Genomic DNA, 17,924 nt, shown 5'->3' with positions numbered 1-17,924 from the left:
CTGATCATTTTTGATGAATTCCTGCAGCGCTGAAAAAAATATGTCCTAAAAAACAAAAGGCGTTTTAATTTTGGCTCAAAACTGCATAGTCAGAAAAAGGACCACTGGGAACGATTTTACAATAGTAAATAATATATGTGGAGTGGGACTTTAAATAACTTTAAATAATAATTTAAATAGAAAAATAGAAAAACGAGTACAGGTATTTGTGAAGTCCAAGATTGCTGATTTGCAATCTTTATAAATATAGTAGCCTTTAGCTAAAATACTCAACAGGCAATGTCATTACTGAAGAATAATGTTGGATTTAAGCATATCAAATCTTTCGTTAGTAGCTAGCTAAACTTTCCACATATCGGGGCCATGTTGCTTCGTCAACGGGCGCTACCTGATTCTGCTTCCAAGAACTCCGTTTTTGGTTAACACCCTAGCTGCCAACTCCTGTGCTAACACTCCTGTTAGCACACGCTTTTAGTGTCAGCCACTCATGCTGCTCAAAAAACTTTGTTTACACTAACGTAAAGTCATTTGGCACTTCCACTAAAGACGGAAATGTCTATATGTAAAAGATGTTTGTAGGTCACGTATTAAAGTCAAGGCCCCAGGGCCAGATTCGGCCCTCCAGATCATTTTATTTTATTGTTATTAATGGCCCAATGTTATCTCTAACTTGTATAATTTTGACAAAGTATATTTTTATTGAGAGTAAAATACTGAAAACTATTTAAGATTTAAGTTGATTTATTCTGGAATAATATGCCCGGCTTTTTATTATTCATAGTTATGTTTTTTTTAAGTTTTAAAAATGTAGTTTTAATTTGTTTATTAAATGGCCCACAAACTGAGGTGTGTTTTGGATTTTGGCCCCTTGTGTGATTTAGATAAACACTCCTGGTTTAGATAAAAAAGACAGATTGTTTTCATGTTGTTACAAAGTCATTTTTATTCTTCAGTTGATGTCATCCACTGGACCTGTAGTCAGCCAAACTTTGAGGATAGAAAAACTGGAGAACATTTGTAGGATTTGTTGTAAAATGATCCAAAGCTGCAGTGACATTTCCGTTTTGTTTACTGCTGAAGTTAACCAGGAAGTTGACAGAAAAACAATTGAGTGTGACACTGTTTAAAGTGAGATACCATTTCTTTCTTTCACGATCTCTGTGTTTTTATTTAAGTTTTGTTGATTCTAATCTCCTGTCTTAAATACATTTATAAATTATGGTGTTTAAATACATTATTTAAATATTCATTCTAATTCAAAAGACATACAGTAGCAATTATTCAAATATAGCATTAAATAGAAGAACATTGGTTTGATCTGCCATCTTAGTAACAACCCACAGCTCTAATTCTGACTGTGCTTAGCTGTTAACATAAAGCGTCATGATCAACATGAACATCTACTTTGCTTCAGCTTTAAGCCGGAGGTTTCAGTTATGCTTATCAGAGCAGGTCTAACAGCCGCTCTCTTGTACGAATTGCTGTTTGTAGCTTTTGCTCATTACAAAAGCAGCAACTGGACATAATGAGGTGCAAACTGTTTGCCACCATGTTGAAATGCCACATGAATGCCAAATGGCATTGAGGGTGCGTAATATGTATGATTCCTGGCCCCGTGCTTCACTCTGCTGGATAGATGCTCCACAGAGATAAGTGGTTGCTTTTGTTATGTCAGCCCACACTGCTTTTTTTTGCGTTTTTGCCTCATTGGTAAGGACTCCTCATCCAAAACCTCCTTTCCTTCATAGGCTTTTGTTATCTGGGAAATGAACGAGTGCTGGTTAATTAATTATTGTCTCGCTCTGAATAAAAACTGCTCCTCACGCTATCTAAGCAAGCTTTGTTTCAACTGGAGTTCCATCACGGGTCTGGATGAGGATTTGGGTTTAGTTCTGCTTGTTTCTGCATAAAATCACATGACAGGACTCCGCCTGTCAAGCCCGACCACAACTCTATAAAGCACCAGCCGTATACAAATACCGGAGCATGTTTACTCCTATGCCAGATGGCTCGTGATTTGCTAACACGGTGCACCAACCATATTTAATATGATAATATGTCAGGTTAAGCTTCCAGTCAATTGATCCTTTGAATGAAAGGATGCAGTGTTTTCACCAGGCGGTGCGGCAGTCACTGAGCTTTATAGCCTTTATAGCAAAGAAAGGCTGCACGTCCCCTTCCTTAGACTCTGTTTGTGTGTGTTTGCTACACTGTATGTGAGCAGCCTGAGTAATCACTCCTAGCTGGCGGGCTCAGAGGGGGAGGAAGAATCAATGCAGTGGCCTATGAAGAGAGAAGAGAAAGGAGGAGAGGGCAGAGGAGGAGGCTGATCAATATCATAGCAGCAGGGTGGGGTAATATCCACTTCATGCAGAGCCTTCACAAGCAGGGAGGATTGTGGGAGAGTAGGTGGGGACATGGAGGGGGAAGAAGAGGATGAGGAGGGGCAGCGGTAAAAAGATGCAAATCTCTACGGTGTCAGTAAACAAGAGAGTCTGTGTCAATCACATCTGAAGTGGCACGTTTAGCATTCTCTTCTTTGCTTCAGCCATTCCGACAATGCTGGGGGTTGTGTTCTTGACAGCCGGCTGCCCATTGGTTTGGGACCGTGATGGGGGTGTGGCTTCTGGATAATAATGTATACGCTGCCATGGCGATGATACCCGCCGTGCGAGAAAGTCATCAATAATTCTGCCCTGTTGGATTACACACACAGTTAGTCATTGTTTGATAGATCACTCCGTCATCGACCGATCATATCATTTACAGCATGCAACCGACTACATCCTCCAAAAACGGCGCACCCCACCAAAAAAAAGGTGAATACCAGTGACAACACGGCAACAGAGGTGGGGCTCCACCAAAAAAAAAAAAAAAAAGCAATTAAAATTCAGACTCAGCTCTCCCTTTAAGCTTCTTTGTTGTTGTGCAATAATGAATCTCATGTTCATGCTGATTGCATGTAATGGTGAACTGTGTCTCCCTTCTGCTTGATTTAACTTCAAAGCTGTGACGGGGTTAGGCTGAGCGTGGCCGTTTAGAGATGGGAGACAGGTTGTGGTGGTGGACAGCTGAACTGTGCAGAAATGGAGTAGAAAGTCCCCAACAAACCATATGGTCACACTGAGATGCATGGATAATGTTCACGTATATGTCTAAAGGGTTTCATTCTCTCCTTGCAAAGGCTATAGCTAATTATTTTAACCAGAATTCTTACCCTTTAGAGCCCACTGCAAATGTGCTTACCTTCTTTAACCACTGTTTTTATTTTTAAAGCAGATTTCTGTTGGTGTGTTCATAACCTTTCAGTTATGCCCACAGGGCAAATCAGAGGTAATATCGAATGGAAATGTGACTTGCACAGGAGAACGCAGCATCTAAAGGAGGCGACAACCTTTTCTGTACGCGGTTTCATTTTTCCTCTCCTGCTGTTAGGAACTCATCCTCCTCTGCTCCTTTACAGAGGGAGCTCAGGCGAGTAATTCCCTCATCTACGGCAAATCCTTTACCTTTTCTTACCAAGTCATGGACGATTTGCCTGCACAAAACAAACGCACCCCGTCCCGTGCGTGTGGATTTATTCATGTTCAATGCATGTTTTTTTGATTTACAGGCAGACGCAGATAAATGGGTGGAGAATGCTTTGATGTGCCTGAGTTGTACGGAGTAGAGATGTTTGTGTGCTGTTCAACCTCTTTGTCTCCCACTGTTTCACTGTGTGTGCGTGAATGATTACCAGTGTGTTCTATTCATAATGCTTATAATCACTTGTTCTAGATCAGCATGGCTTTGTTTACTGTACTATTTGTATTTTAAAGTCCTATAGCTTGTCAAATCAGCAGCGAGAAACCACGCTGTGAAAATAACCCATGCTTGATAAATGAAAGTATGCATAATAAGTTCAATTGAATTACCCACAACATCAGCAGGTTTTCAAAGGGTATGACAGGATGTGTAATGTGAATAAATCTGCCTTTAAGAAGTGTTTTAGCATTACTTCTGTACATGCCAGGCCTGCTAGATAACGTCAAAACAAGTTGTAGGCTGCACCAGTCCAACTCTCTCATTTATTCTTTATTACACTGGAAAAACTGAATCTTAGGAAAGTAAAAAGACCCATTTTTCAAGAAAACATCTATTGGAAGAAAAATAATCACATCAAGAAAGTATTCAATAATAAAATAATCTATATTTGAGAAAACGTTTTTTCTTAAAATTAGAATTTATGGTAAAAACCTTTTTCTTACCCCGTTGGCAAATTCATTTTGCTAATTTAAAGAAAATTTGCTGAAAATGTTTGACTTATTTCATGCATTGCATACCTTTAGGTTTTTTACTATGCCTTTACCTTGATCGCATGTCTGAACCAAAATTAGATTTAGCCTGTATTCAGACTGGACGTATTTAGTTTACTTAAAGTAAACCAGAGTTTGTTTTCCCCCGATAATCCGGAGCAAAATATTTGGTTTGAATACATTCAAGCGGACCCTGGTCCAGGAACCGCTCTCTGGCCCATCTTTTGAGGTTGTCTCGGTTTGTTTCTAATTGGACTGAGCTCCAGTTCACTTTGAGTTTCCGTAGTCTGAATTGGCTCTGTGCTCGGATTGATGAGGGCATTTGGCGTAAAAAGGTGTGGATCAGTGATTGGCTGTGGCGACCCCTGACAGGATACACTGAAAGAAGAACTACAAAATGAATGCTCAGTTTTATATTTTTTTTCCTCTCATTTTCATAATCTTCTCCCTGTGCAACATAGTTTTTGGATTTTCTGATAAACATTCATCTTGATTTTAAGCTATCATGTAATAGAATCAAAAAGGGTGTGAAGTAATTGGTATTTATTTAAGTGCAACAAAAACGGTTTCGTTAACATATACAGCTTGATACCATTGATCCTTTCCACCATTAAATGTCTTGATATTTTTCTAACTAAGCACTTATCTTATTTTGTTTATATATTTCATAATGTATTGATGTTTATGAATAGAGTGGGGTAAATGTGTTTTTTTTTTCTCTGTGGATGCAGCTCCTCTGATTACGCATATTGTAGCTCAGCTATAAATAGTTGCTTCCTGACATTAGTCATAGCCCTTACTTTATTCATTTTTCATTGTCAAACGCTGGTCTAAACTGAGAAACAAGCAGCACATTTCCCTCTAGCGCCGGGCCAGCCTTGTTATTGCAGCTGTGTTGTCTACAATATACCTCTTGTTGCAGCACAGCGGGGGGCTGCTTTAAGCTTTTGGCCCCCGTGTCTGTCTGGGTAAAAGTGTACACCAGTAATAATCACATTCTTCTCCAGCCTTCATGCTCCCATGTCAGTGAGTGCCCATTTAACTGTATCTGGTGAAATGCCTGCAACCCATTTAAATCTTCTAACACACATCAGATAGCGCATTGCATTTGCATCCACGCTGATGTATTGTGGCACACAGAGGCAGGTAATTTGCATGTGATTATTTGCATATTGTACAAAGCAAGCATGCCTGACAGACCACCCACCGCTCGGTGCGAGCAGCATCTGGCTGATACACAGCTTACATGATGTATTTCTGATAGGACCAGTGTCATCAGTGGAGACTGACTGACATGAGAGGTCACCTTCAGACGGAGAGGTGGGGGAGAGACGGGAGAACGGGATACTATCAAAGCAGAGGAAGCAGAGCCATCACAAATGATCTGTGTGTCTCTGCCTGCTTTTGCAGTCTGACATTAACATTCGCGGCTTATTTTCTTCCATCTGAAGCTGTCAATCTCCTCTCCTCTCCCCACTGGGTGTCTATGTTTGCAATAAAACACTGGTGTATTTTTGTTAGATTGATTATTTCTTTATCTGTTGGTTTATACTGACCATATATATATATATATATATATATAAAAAACACACTTTTCTAACCATCGTTACCATTCTGACGTCTTCCACCAACACACATCTGATCCACCTCTTCCACAGACTTTCCATTCTGAGGGATAAATGTCTGGGTGCATGTTTCCGTATCCGTTACACACAGGTGTGTCATTGATTAGTGCTGCCTTAATCAAGCCTTCTATTTCCTGTCTTTGTTTACAACACTAAGGGCGGCATCATGAAACTGTCACTGCTGTACAAGCACAACCACGACTGGATTAGCTGGCTCAGCAGACGCACAATGTGACACATTCAAACACACACACACAGAGGCAAATATTCTGTCATTTTTCACTTTCTGTTGGCATTCCTCCATTTTACCTATCCTGCTGTCATTTAATCAATATTTAAAATCCCTCCATCTGTCCTCCTCATGTCAAACTAAGAAGGCAAGGTTCACTAAGTAATAAAATAGCTACTACTTTTGGAATTCTGGTGTTTTTGACCAGGAAGACAAGTGTGATGCTTCAAAATAAAAAAGTGAAAGCAGAAACGACATATTTGTCTGGAATTTCTAAATTGCTAAAATCCCATAGACTACAATTGAGAAATAACTATTACTCAATTATATTTGTCAGAATAATCATTATTGCTCTATAACCTTTTTTTAAATAGTTTTTGGCCAATTCTCTTTTTAAAATATATTTTTTTCTCTGTTGGTCAAACTATTAACTGGCCAATCAGATGCCTCAGTAAAAGTAGGTGGAGCCTACTTTTAAAACGTTTGACAGATTCTCCTGAGCCTGATTTCAACTGGCAGGCATATGGACTTCCAACAAGCTCAATCCTGATTGGTAATAGTGGTTCCTGTACAAACATTGAGTCAGACGACTCGGTTCATTTGGATGGAGCCAAAAGTAAGCCATTTTCTATCGGTGACATCACACTCATTCAGTCCAGTTCTTACATGGGAAAGTCAAAACCACCATAAGTCTTTATTTGTCTTGATCTGTCCTTATTCAGCCTGGATTTGAATCAGATAATGCGATACTCATGTAAAGTGTCAGTTCTGCATTGACTCGATTCTGTCTTTTACATTTTGATGTTAACTTGAATACATCAAGTGTAGTTTTTAAGGGCTGGATTCTTTTTTGCTAAGATAATGCTGATCTCTGTTACCACTTAGTCTGATTTGAGTTCCTTGGCTGAAACTGCAGCAGAGCAGACGTGTGTTGGAGGCAAAGATAAATATTGAAGTTGGACAGAGCCTAGCAGTTTTATGAAGCATGTAGGTAACACTAGCGTTCTCAGTCCTCACTTTCTCTCACATTGTTGTACTCTATTGAGTGCGGTCGCGTTCCTCGTAGCCAGAATGGATGGTCACAGTGTTTTGGATGGTACATCTCCGTTTGGGTGGTCATGTGTGATGCTTGTGACTGTTCTGTGTAAAGAGCCTCTCTTGTTGCATGAATCCTCCATCAGCCTTTAGCCTCAATGCCTCAATTAGGATCATCTGTGAGTGCCACATGACTACTATCTAGCTTTTTTTTTTGTTTCTCATTTCCCCATCTCTTTGTCTGCCGCTTGAATAAAGAGGACCTCATAACATCCTTAAATCTATTTAATTTGCCCACAGCCGAATAGGCTGAGCTACCGACATTTATGAGTGTTTGATTAAACCAGAGAAGTAGGTTCATTTTAAAGTGGGTATGGCTGCGCTTTTTAAAAGATGGAAAAACATTGTAACATATCCTCTCAGTCTGAATTAACTCATTCCTAATCCTATATAGAGCGAGGCTGACAGATGGGTCCAGAGCAGAAGGTGCCAATTTAAAATCCAAACAGGTCAAGCCAAATGGAAGCAGAGAGAGGATGACACCCACGGCACAAAGGTCCTGCCAGCATCGGCTCTGCAGCTGGGACTTACCTCCACTCCTCACTGCTTTCTCCTCCCTCCCACACTGTTCATTTGTCTCTGCTGCTGGGGAGCTGGCTTTGCACGATTCCTTCACACAAACACTGTAATCACCATTTGTTGAGTGTTATTATATGCTCCTTAGTGGAGCAGACTTGCGAGACAAACCTTCCTCCAAGTAACTCAGAGTAAAACCCACAAACTATGAGGTCCGATCTTGTTTCTGCTGGCTCTGACAGTTGGATTTAGAGATCCTTTCTCCTTCCTCTGACAGCAGAGGCCCGGCCTGCCCTGTTCCTCTGCAGGGTCAGGAGGAGAATAGTGGTGCTTATTCTGAAAGGCTGTTATTTGTGTGTATCTCTGTGTGTTCACGCAGCATGAAGACATTACTTTTTGAACTCCTTCCTTTTTTTCCCCGCTCACCGAAATGTTAAAGATCGCATGAACACAGAAAATCCTTTACCTCACCGGCATCGAACGCACATGCAGGTTTTAGTATGTGTGCGTTCTGTCGTCCAGATGGAAGTGCTTATTGAGTGCTGGCAGAAATCTCTGGCGCGGTGAGAGCGGCTGAATGAAAAAGGAGGACAGAAAGCAGGGCGAAAACCCCTCTCCAATCAAATCTATCATCTTTCTCTGTGTGTGCACTCTTTGCTAATGCAAATATGTGTGTGTGATCTCTCAAGCCAGCTCTTCCTGCCTCACCTCTCTAATCTTATCTTGTCAGAGCAGCAGATTAGTCCTCCCAGATCCCATCTTTGCCACAAAATGCCACAATCAGTCTTTTGTTCTTGGTTGTGCTGCCTCTGTCCTTGTGACAAGCAAGGTGAGCATTCCCACACTCTTCCTCCCCCTGCTTCCACTTAAAGCCCTCGTGTCAATGTCACACTGCCTTCAACCCGGATCTACCCGACCCAAGGGCTCCTCTGCCCCCAAAGCATTGACTAACGAAGCAGTTTGCTCTGCTAGCCTGGCTGAATCGCTATGCATTCCTTTCTAACACTGAGCCGCCGCTTTTCCTGACCTCTCCCTTTTTTCCCCTCCCTCATTCTCCTCCATCTCCTTTGTACGTTTGAGATCTGCCTCTGATTCCTAGCGTCTCCTTTTCACCTCCTAGAGGAAGTCATAGATCCTGGTTTGCGTTGTCCCCAGTGAGAGGAAGTGGGGCTGGAGTGGGGGGGGGGGTCACTAACAGGGTTGGCTGAGGAAGAAGAGAGTGTTTAAAAAGCAGGGAAAATAAACAGAGTTTTCCTGTTAACGAGGTGCACTACTTGGGCTGTCATGTGGGAGCTGGAGGCTCTGGTGCTGTTTAAAGAAGAAACTCGGTTTGCTTTCACAGAGAAAGAGAAGGAGTTGAGAGTTGCAGGTTGTTAATGTTTATCCCTACCAAACAAATGACCACATTTTAAAGACCCACTCCAATGATATTAGTATTTTTAACATTTTTTTGTAGTAGTTTTCTCATGATGCATAAAGAAAATGTAGCGTAAAATTGCATTTCTGAGTATTTCTTTATTCAAATTGTTATGAATCAGGAACAGATGAGAAAAAAGCTTGTAGTTGTTGCATAAAATCTACTATTGGCAGACCACAAGCTCCATGAATCCAGACAAATAGACCCATGTACATCTCCGTGTTCCTCATCTGATCTGGCATCTGGCTCAAAACTATACGGCTGGATGGCTCCATTATTGCTATTGTTGCACCGGTAATGTTAGCTTGGGTAGTGAGGGGCTGTAAGATAGGAGGAGAAAGTGTAAACAAAACTCTGCAGAAAATATTTCTTAAAATTCAACACAGACTTTTGGATTTAGTTAAAACTGCATTTTCAGAATTAAAAGACCACCATTGTTTTATGATGATTGAAATGGGACTTTAATGCTGCTCCCTGACTAGCATGTGAGTGACTGCTTTTTAAAGGCCGGTGTGAACAGACATGAGAGAAAGTTTGCAGTGGCTGCTGCCGTAAACAGAAATGCGAGAAGAGATCGGTTTCAGCGCCAGAATTTGTTTCACATTGTAAAGTGGCATATTGATTTCATTCTCTTGTTCCTGAGAACAGACAACTAATCCCTCACTCTGTCCCTCTTTTTAAGTGTATACATTCACAGAATGCTCCCCTTAAATAACCGCACTGGTTCTTTACCCATCTGTGTATAGAAGGAAGCCTGCCCTTTGTAGCCAGCTCCTGCTTTCAATCCCTGTAGTATTGAGGATGTACACAGGGGCCCCCTTCTCTGGAGTTGACTGCACATGCATGCAGCAACACAAAGCAAGCTGCACAGCTATTATAGACCCAGGGGGCCGGCCACCTTTAACTTGTCAGATACAGATTTAACTGACTCACCCCCTTTATGCCCTTTCTCTTCTACTTCTGAAGTAGATGAATGCGTTGAACAGTCAGGAAGAAAAAAAATGTGTATTGTTGAAAATACATTTAAATATTCGCCTCGTATTTTAACCTGTCTGATGCCTCAAGATTTGCCTCAGGCCAGTTGGAGGAAAGAGATGGCATTGTGTTCATCCCCAAAGCACCACTCTTAGATTTATATCACCTCATGAATGAAGACAGCTTTGTACCCTGAAGGTTTCAGTGAAGCAGGAGGGCTGGTTGTAATTTTAGGGTCCTTCCACACTGAGGATGTTGCTTTTCTCAAACAGTCATTTGGCAAGTGTAAAAACTATGGATGTAAAGGGTGCAGATACACACAGAATAATCAATGTAGTACTGGGAGTATCGGTTGAAAACCACAGATACGAACAAGATTGTGTCTGTAAATAGGTATAAAATTGATTGGGAAGTAAATGATTGGTTTCAGGCAAACTTTGTCTTCCTGTTGTGCTCTCTACTGTCTGCCTTTTTATGTACATGTGATGCAAGAAAAACACACTAAATTACTATATGCTACGTACACACTGGACATGTGACTTGCGTTCTTCAAAGTGTGTTTAGCATTTAAGCGTTTGTCCTTTAAAATGTGTGTAGCTTTGCATGAATGCAAGAGTTTCTGAAACATGTGTTTACATTGACTTTTCTTTAAAAGTGGCCTCTTGAACGCTAGGGCTGGGAATCCCAGGTTAACTCACGATACGATGTGATTCGTGACGCATAGCTCACAAAATCAAAAGTATTACCATATGGAAAATATTGCAATAATCAATGTAATATCTTGGTAATCTACAGTATATCACTATGTTGTAACAAATATATATCTTTCATTTTCCCAAAACCTTTTTAGAACAATTTAAAACACAATATGTTCATTTAATGCCCTTTGCAACAGTCAAATAAAATGATCTGTTTATATAATGTGATTTATTAGTGATGGTTTTCACCCGTTAACGCGATATCAACGACATTGTGAGCCATGTATTGCGTATCGCTCCATATCTTGAGGTACCCAGTGATTCCCCGCCCTAATTGGGATGTGTATTGAATCACATGAAAGAGAAAGACAAACAACCTTAATAAAAACTTAAAAGTAAAACCCTTGTTCTCTGTAAAAAGAAACTCAGACCAAAAGAGCAGAAGTAAATGAGAGTCAGTGAAGTTGGAGCCTGACAGTCACACTGTGAATTCAGAGAAAACTGAATAAACAACAAAGGTTGTAGTGATCAGAGGGAATGTGCTCATCAATGTACTGTAGTCAGATAAGTACCAGGACTGTCATCTTCTGTGTACTCTTTTCTGGCTGCTTGCTGTTTATTTTGAGCAATACTGCCCCCAAACCAGCATCTGTTGTCACTGTGATGTTTCCAGGCAGCTTGGTTGGCTCTCAAAGGGGCAACGTGTGAAAACAAACCAAACTACAAGAAGATGTGAAATAGTTTGGCATTCGCCAGGTCGAACTGAGTCAGACAGACTGTCCTGGTGTGAACACTCAGGAGTGGTAATGATCTCACCACTTGTACCCTAATTCAACCCCTTCTGACTCTAGTTTTCCTTTTCTCATCTCATCTTTAAAACGCTGTCTTTTGGCCTGTCTTCTATGTACACTTCCTAGTGTTTAGAGCCAGAGTCGAGGTACGTTTAGCCTCTGGCAGGACAGACAAAAATGTCCGACATTATGCGACATTATACATCTTTAATCAGTTTACCATCATGCTTCTGGCCTGCTCCCTCTGTTATTTTCCTTGAGAGGCTTCGCACAATACCCCATTTTCTTTCTTATTTCGTGTGAGCTGTCTATCATTTTTCCATTTTCTCTCCGTTACCTAGTACTTTTTTTCACCCCGCATGTTTATAGAATTGTGATAATTGAAAGCTGTGCTTAACTCCCACTACGTGCTCCATATGTTTCTCTCTTTTTCTCCTCCCTCTTTTGCCTGAGAGGACTTAACGCTGCTGTGAGCTTCATCACAGCCAGCCGCTTTAGAGCTGAAGACGATGGATTGTCCAAGCAACATTTGCAAATACTGCAACCTCATATGGGTATTTTCTAAAGTCTGTTTGGTGAATTTGTGGACGGAAAATAAAATGTTCAGGTGGTTTGCTAGTATGAGAGAAAAGCTCATTCTGGTTTTGCTCTCATCTAGAAGGCAATAGTGTCTGTACATTAGACAGACAAGTGGTTGGAGTGGGTGAGATGACTGTTGGGAGGGAGGGGGAGGAGCATGATGTCATTGCACACATTTCTTCACACACAGTATGTCTGCTCGGGGGTCCTTGTCTCAGTCCATCAGCAGAGCTCTCCGTTGAGTCGCGAGAGGAGCGTGTGTGGTTGTGTGATGTTGCATGCATGCTCCTGTAATCATCCACAGCACCGAACAGAGCTGACTGACTGCCTGCCAGCTGTTGTTTAACACATCCAGGCTCCATTCCACACTCATCCCCCCCTCAATGCTCTTGCTTGAGTACAGAGAAGAACTGGGAAATGAAAATAGAAAGCTGGTGTATGGACTGCAAAAATAAAAAAGGTGGAGGGAGAAGAATGGGAAAGCAGAGGTAGGGTTTTGAGTGATTTGCTTGGCTGCGTGCGCTCTGTCTCCTCCCCAGTGACACAACAATGTACTCTTTCAATATCTTCCTTGTGACCTCATGTTCCTTTACGCACCAAAACATGCGCACACACTCTGGAGTCTGAAGAGGAGCGATGTTAAACTGCTCGTCTCCGATTACCGTTGCCTGTTTCCCTTACACATTCTTCACATGCTCATTTCCTCGACAGATGTTGTCAGGGTGGTGCAGGTGTCTGGTGTGGTGCAGCTGAATCCTTAAAAAAAAAACCGAGGATCCATTTCTGTAGAAGTTAAGCTTGATGAAGCAATCCCTCTAGTATTTTTTTAAATCAATTAAGCAGTTAATTGGGATCACTTTAAAACAGTTATAATTAAACATAAAACATGTTTTTTCCCCTCTCCATCAGTCAGATCATTATTTAAAGTTTTCCCTCTTTTATTCCTAGGTTTCCCTTGCTTTCAGAGACCTTGTTTTTACCTCAGTGCTGCCACTCTCTGATCATCTGAAGAATTTCAGGCCTTTTTTGACTTGCACTTCATAAAAAGACCAGTGGGTGGCAGCATTAAAGGCATAAATTCAACCCACTCAAAAAGAAATGCTCTTCCTATACATGAATGAGACATGTATACATCATCTGGATATTATAAAATTAAAGATGAACCTAGAATTTCATCTAGGATTTTATTTTCCTGAACAATGTCTACCCCACTGTTTACTTTATTAAGTCTGTAAATGCCCACAATCCCTTTTTAATTGACTTAATCTCTCTGCAGGGTTTTGGCCTCACTCTGTGTGAGTCATAAACTGTGCATCTGCACTGCAAAGTAATTGGCAAAAGACCAGTTTGTGACGTCGTAATCAAACAACACAATGCTCATCTTTGTGTGGAAGATTGCTCACACTCTGTGTGTCTGTGTTCCAGAGCAAACGGGACCATCTGCTGATGAATGTGAAATGGTACTACCGCCAGTCAGAGGTGCCCGACTCCGTGTACCAGCACCTGGTGCAGGATCGCAACAACGAGAACGGTGAGAGCGCCAGTGAGCCTTAAACACAAGTGTGAAATACAGAAAATACTCAAATGTAAATACACTTTTTTTTCTCCTTCTGTGAATCACAAATGTATTTATGTCCTCACAAACCCTCCTGACTCCCCGAGCTGCCGGATGGTTCTGGGAGCTCGCTGTGAATTGCATTTCAAACAGAAATCAGGTGACAGGGTCCCAGGCAGCCGAGCCAATCCCACGGCTTTAACGCTGTTCCCTCGGCAACATTCCCTCAGGCCAGACAGCAGCACTGTCAAGTGTTAATAACCCACAATGTTGTGTGGCCCTTGAGCATACACATTCTCAACACTGCCTATCACAGTGGACTTATTAGCCTCTAACACACAGACACAGGAACACTCAGTGATACTTTATTCAGGAATATTTGAGGAAGCTTGTTTTTATTTAAAAAAAAAACACCTAACTTCACTGTAATTAAAAATCTTGAGTAGTTGTTTTTACCATTCAGGATTTTCCTCAATTCCTTTCAGTTTCTTTAAGAAGCTCTAAGAGGTCTGAGGGTTTTAGTGGCCACTATGTTGTATCATGACAGAGAAGACCCGGGTGATGCACCATAACCTTTATTGAGGTCATTTTAATTGACAACACTCCTCAGGGGAAGGCAGATATTTTGACTTCATCGAAAGTGACATATTTTGGACTTTTAGGCATATGCTGGTTTTCAATATATGGAGATTTTGATCAGAGCTGCTCTACCTTTGTCAGATTTTAAATGTATAGCAACTAAGTATATGTAAATTCAGTTGAAAATCAATTAAAAAAATTATATTTATTTTGTCCAAAAATGTTGGTATGTATGACTGTAGGTTATATAGAGAAGAATTAATTTCCCTTTTATAAATTGTTAAAAGATGGTAAAATTTTAATATTAAAAGTATCAGTCTCACTTGATTAGTCTGTTTTGTTTATGTTTTTTAAAGTTAGGGTTAATATTCATCTATGACTATTTCAGTTTGTGGGATGCATAGTTTTTATGCTTTGGTTAGAATATATAGTTGCATTATATTAAACAAGGTGAAAGGGAGAGCACATATTTACAAGCCAAGGGCGTCGCCCCCTGCTGTTAGTTTAGGGGAATATCACCTTAAGACACTGACATTTGCTTCACCTTGAATCAGAAACAAACGTTCCATTAAAGTTCAAGCGGTGTTTGCTGAAGGTTTCTGCACTAGTCAGACTAGGAGGTTTCACCTTTGTGTGGAAGAGCACGGATCAGTTAACTTATGGAGACTTTGCATAGATACTGTTAAATAACTGAGCAGGCACAATACAAAAGTAAAATGTTACACACTGAAACAGTTTTTTAGTTATTGTCTTAAAATATTTATTCAGTGTGAATAAAAAATATGGAGAAAGCATTTATTTTATTCAATCTTTTAACTGGGATTTCTGCAGAGCAAAAAGGTTTGTGCAGCAAATGACACTTTTTCCTTCTGATGTAAGGAGAAGTCTCCTGCTTAAATGGAGAAAAATGTTTATATATCATCTGATATTTTTCCACACTTGATATATTTACAATCAGTTCATAAACAGATTTAATCTAAATAAATGTTCTAAATGTGAAATAAACTTAGTTTTATAGGAAAGTTTTGAGTGCAACAATGATTTAGGTGCAAATATTGCCTAAACATCTCTTAAGATGTTTTTTCGTACATGGTGACACAAAGTTTACTTCTCTACAAGATTAGAATAAAAGTAAAATTCAAGATGCTTCGTAAAAGTCAGCTTTAAAAGCATGCATGGCAGAGTGTGCATCTCAGCAGGAAGTATCAGTGGAGGAGTTGATGAGCCAATAGAAGCTCTATAAAGATTTAGTTCCTATCTCTGCCTTCTCCTAGAGTTATTAGGGTGAAGGTTTTGAGTCTGAAATAAGTCAAGATTAAAAAATGAGTAATGATAAATAATCTTCCAGGATTCCCTATTTGAAGTTTTGTTTTCCCAGCTGAGAAATTCACCTTATTTTGAAAGGTCTCTGAGAGTACATGCACGTTTGTCTTCCTGCAGACTCGGGCCGGGAGCTGGTCATCACAGACCCAGTGGTGAGGAGTCGAGAACTCTTCATCTCCGACTATGTAGACACTTATCATGCTGCTGCTCTCAGGTAAGCACAAAGGAAGCTTTGTACTAACACAAATTCACATCAGTTGCTGTTATTACACTTAAAATTTGCAGCATGTTATCAGATAAGTATTTTTTTCAGTTTGACCTATATTTTGCATTTAAAACTAATCACTTTGGTTAAAAATGTAATAGTTTTCAGGAAAATATTTGTTAAAAGATTTTGTGCTCATGATAGTATGTTATTTCAGAAAGAAGCAGACAGAAAGTGACTAAATGTTTTCTGTAGTTATGGAGACACGCTTGTCATGCTGTTCTCCGTTCCACCTCTGATTAGCATGCTCCTGCACACACAGACCGTGCAGTGCAGCCGACTGTACTCCCCGTCTGTTTAATGTCAGGGGAACGCAGGCAGGCTCCATCACTCTTCATTCTCTGTCCTCTGTTCTCCCATTCTTAGGTGACTGCCCTTCATCATTTCCTTGTCTTCCCTCCCTATTTAAGCAGAACCATCTGTGAGCGTGCATGTCCTCCACCGATTCCAAGGAAAATTAGCTGCAGTCTCTCCTACACAGAGCTCCCTTTGATTTAACTTATTCTCTCCGAGCTTTAGATAAATTGGAGTGAATTCCAATGGGATGCTGTAATGCTGGAGCTCTCCAAAGATGACTGTCTTTAGCACCCTTTAATCTTTCCAGGAGGAGGAGGAGGTGGAGGATAATGTTCCTTTGTAAGGAAACTCCATATGCCTCTGATGTCTGTAATGTTGATAGAGGCAGCCACCAGGGTGCTGGAGAGGAGGAAATGGCATCACGATTTGGCCAGAGCCTAGTTTCCTTCGGCTCATCGGGAGGTGGTCGTGACTCTTGAATTTATGCTTTGATGTCTGTAGTCGTCTCCCAGTCTCCCGCTCACAAACAAGGGCCGACATGTTGAGCTGGTGTTTGCCGTTTCAGTTTACCACAGCCTGATGTTTCACCACAAACGTCAGCAGGCCTTGAAAGGCGCTGAATGTGCTGCTGTTTCACCTCTAATTAAAAAAAAACGCAAAAAAAAAACTAGTTGTTACAGCGCCTTCTACGTCGTCTTGAAATTATTTTTTGTCATGTAGAGTTTCTTAGCTAATCAAGCCTCTCTTTTTTTCCTGCAGGGGGAAGTGCAACATTTCCCATTTCTCTGATATTTTTGCTGCCCGGGAGTTCAGAGCTCGCATCGACTCCTTTTTCTATATCCTCGGATACAACCCAGAGACCAGGTATGAAGCCTACTGTCCAGTTACTTATTAGAATGGCCCCTCTTCCTTTAAAATGTAGAAATAATTCACTTATATGATCATTTTTGGTTATTTTGGCGAAGGTTCTCATTTATCTACGTCAGGTGTCTGCAACCTGCAGCTCCAGAGCCACTTGTGGTTCTTTTACATCTCACTTGCTCTTTGGCTAAAGACGAATATAACAATAGTATTATTTTAAGTAATTTTTATTAAATTAGCATGTATTGATTTTAGATTAGTTAAGTTTATCCATTTATGGGTGAGGTGCATTTTAAAGATGAACTATTTGAAGTTTTACATTCTCGATGGCTTGAAGAGATCTTGTTTGCTCTATGCTTCCTTCAGAATACGCCAATTTCAAATACTAAGCAAAACTTTGGTAAAAAGTCTTATTTTTTATGAGTTTAAAACACTTATTATCTTATGCTATCCAGAGCTGCACTGTGATGATCGGTTTGGCACACGGCATCTTCTATTTTGAAAGGAAATCATACGAACTTCTGTCAAACATAAAAAAATAATTTCATATTTTGAGAAAATGCTAGTTTTGTTTTATATTTCTGTCTTTATTCGTGCCACAAAAGAAGCATAAATCATATTTGTTATTAAAAAATACATTGTAATGAATGCACAGCTGTATCAAAACAAGTCCAAATGGCTCTTTTACTGTTAAAGGTTGCAGAGCCCTAATCAAGGTAATTTTGTCCTGAAATTGACTCATGGCTAGAGATGGAACATTGATACCAGTACTGACGTGTATGGTACTACACTGAGTCTTAAGAAAGTAAAAAAAAAAAAAAAAA

General features: G+C 40.3%; 1 protein-coding gene across 7 annotated transcripts in view; it reads left to right on the top strand.

Annotated features, from left to right (window-relative positions):
- The window catches only part of rerea (arginine-glutamic acid dipeptide (RE) repeats a), a 144,376-nt gene that overhangs the window by 84,915 nt on the left and 41,537 nt on the right, over positions 1–17,924 (top strand). For 6 of the 7 annotated variants that reach the window (XM_024292342.2, XM_024292340.2, XM_024292341.2 and 3 more), the window contains 3 exons: positions 13,646–13,751; positions 15,795–15,891; positions 16,999–17,103. In XM_024292342.2, coding sequence (XP_024148110.1) covers positions 13,646–13,751; positions 15,795–15,891; positions 16,999–17,103 — 308 coding nt within the window. Of the gene's footprint in view, positions 1–13,645; positions 13,752–15,794; positions 15,892–16,150; positions 17,104–17,924 lie in introns of those variants that run through there. The other variant, XM_036212675.1, reaches the window with a different exon arrangement.

This window comes from Oryzias melastigma, linkage group LG7, assembly GCF_002922805.2.
Source record: "Oryzias melastigma strain HK-1 linkage group LG7, ASM292280v2, whole genome shotgun sequence".
NCBI classification, from domain to species: domain Eukaryota; kingdom Metazoa; phylum Chordata; class Actinopteri; order Beloniformes; family Adrianichthyidae; genus Oryzias; species Oryzias melastigma.
Note: the sequence above shows the minus strand (reverse complement) of the source record. Positions and strands in the feature narration are given on the sequence as shown.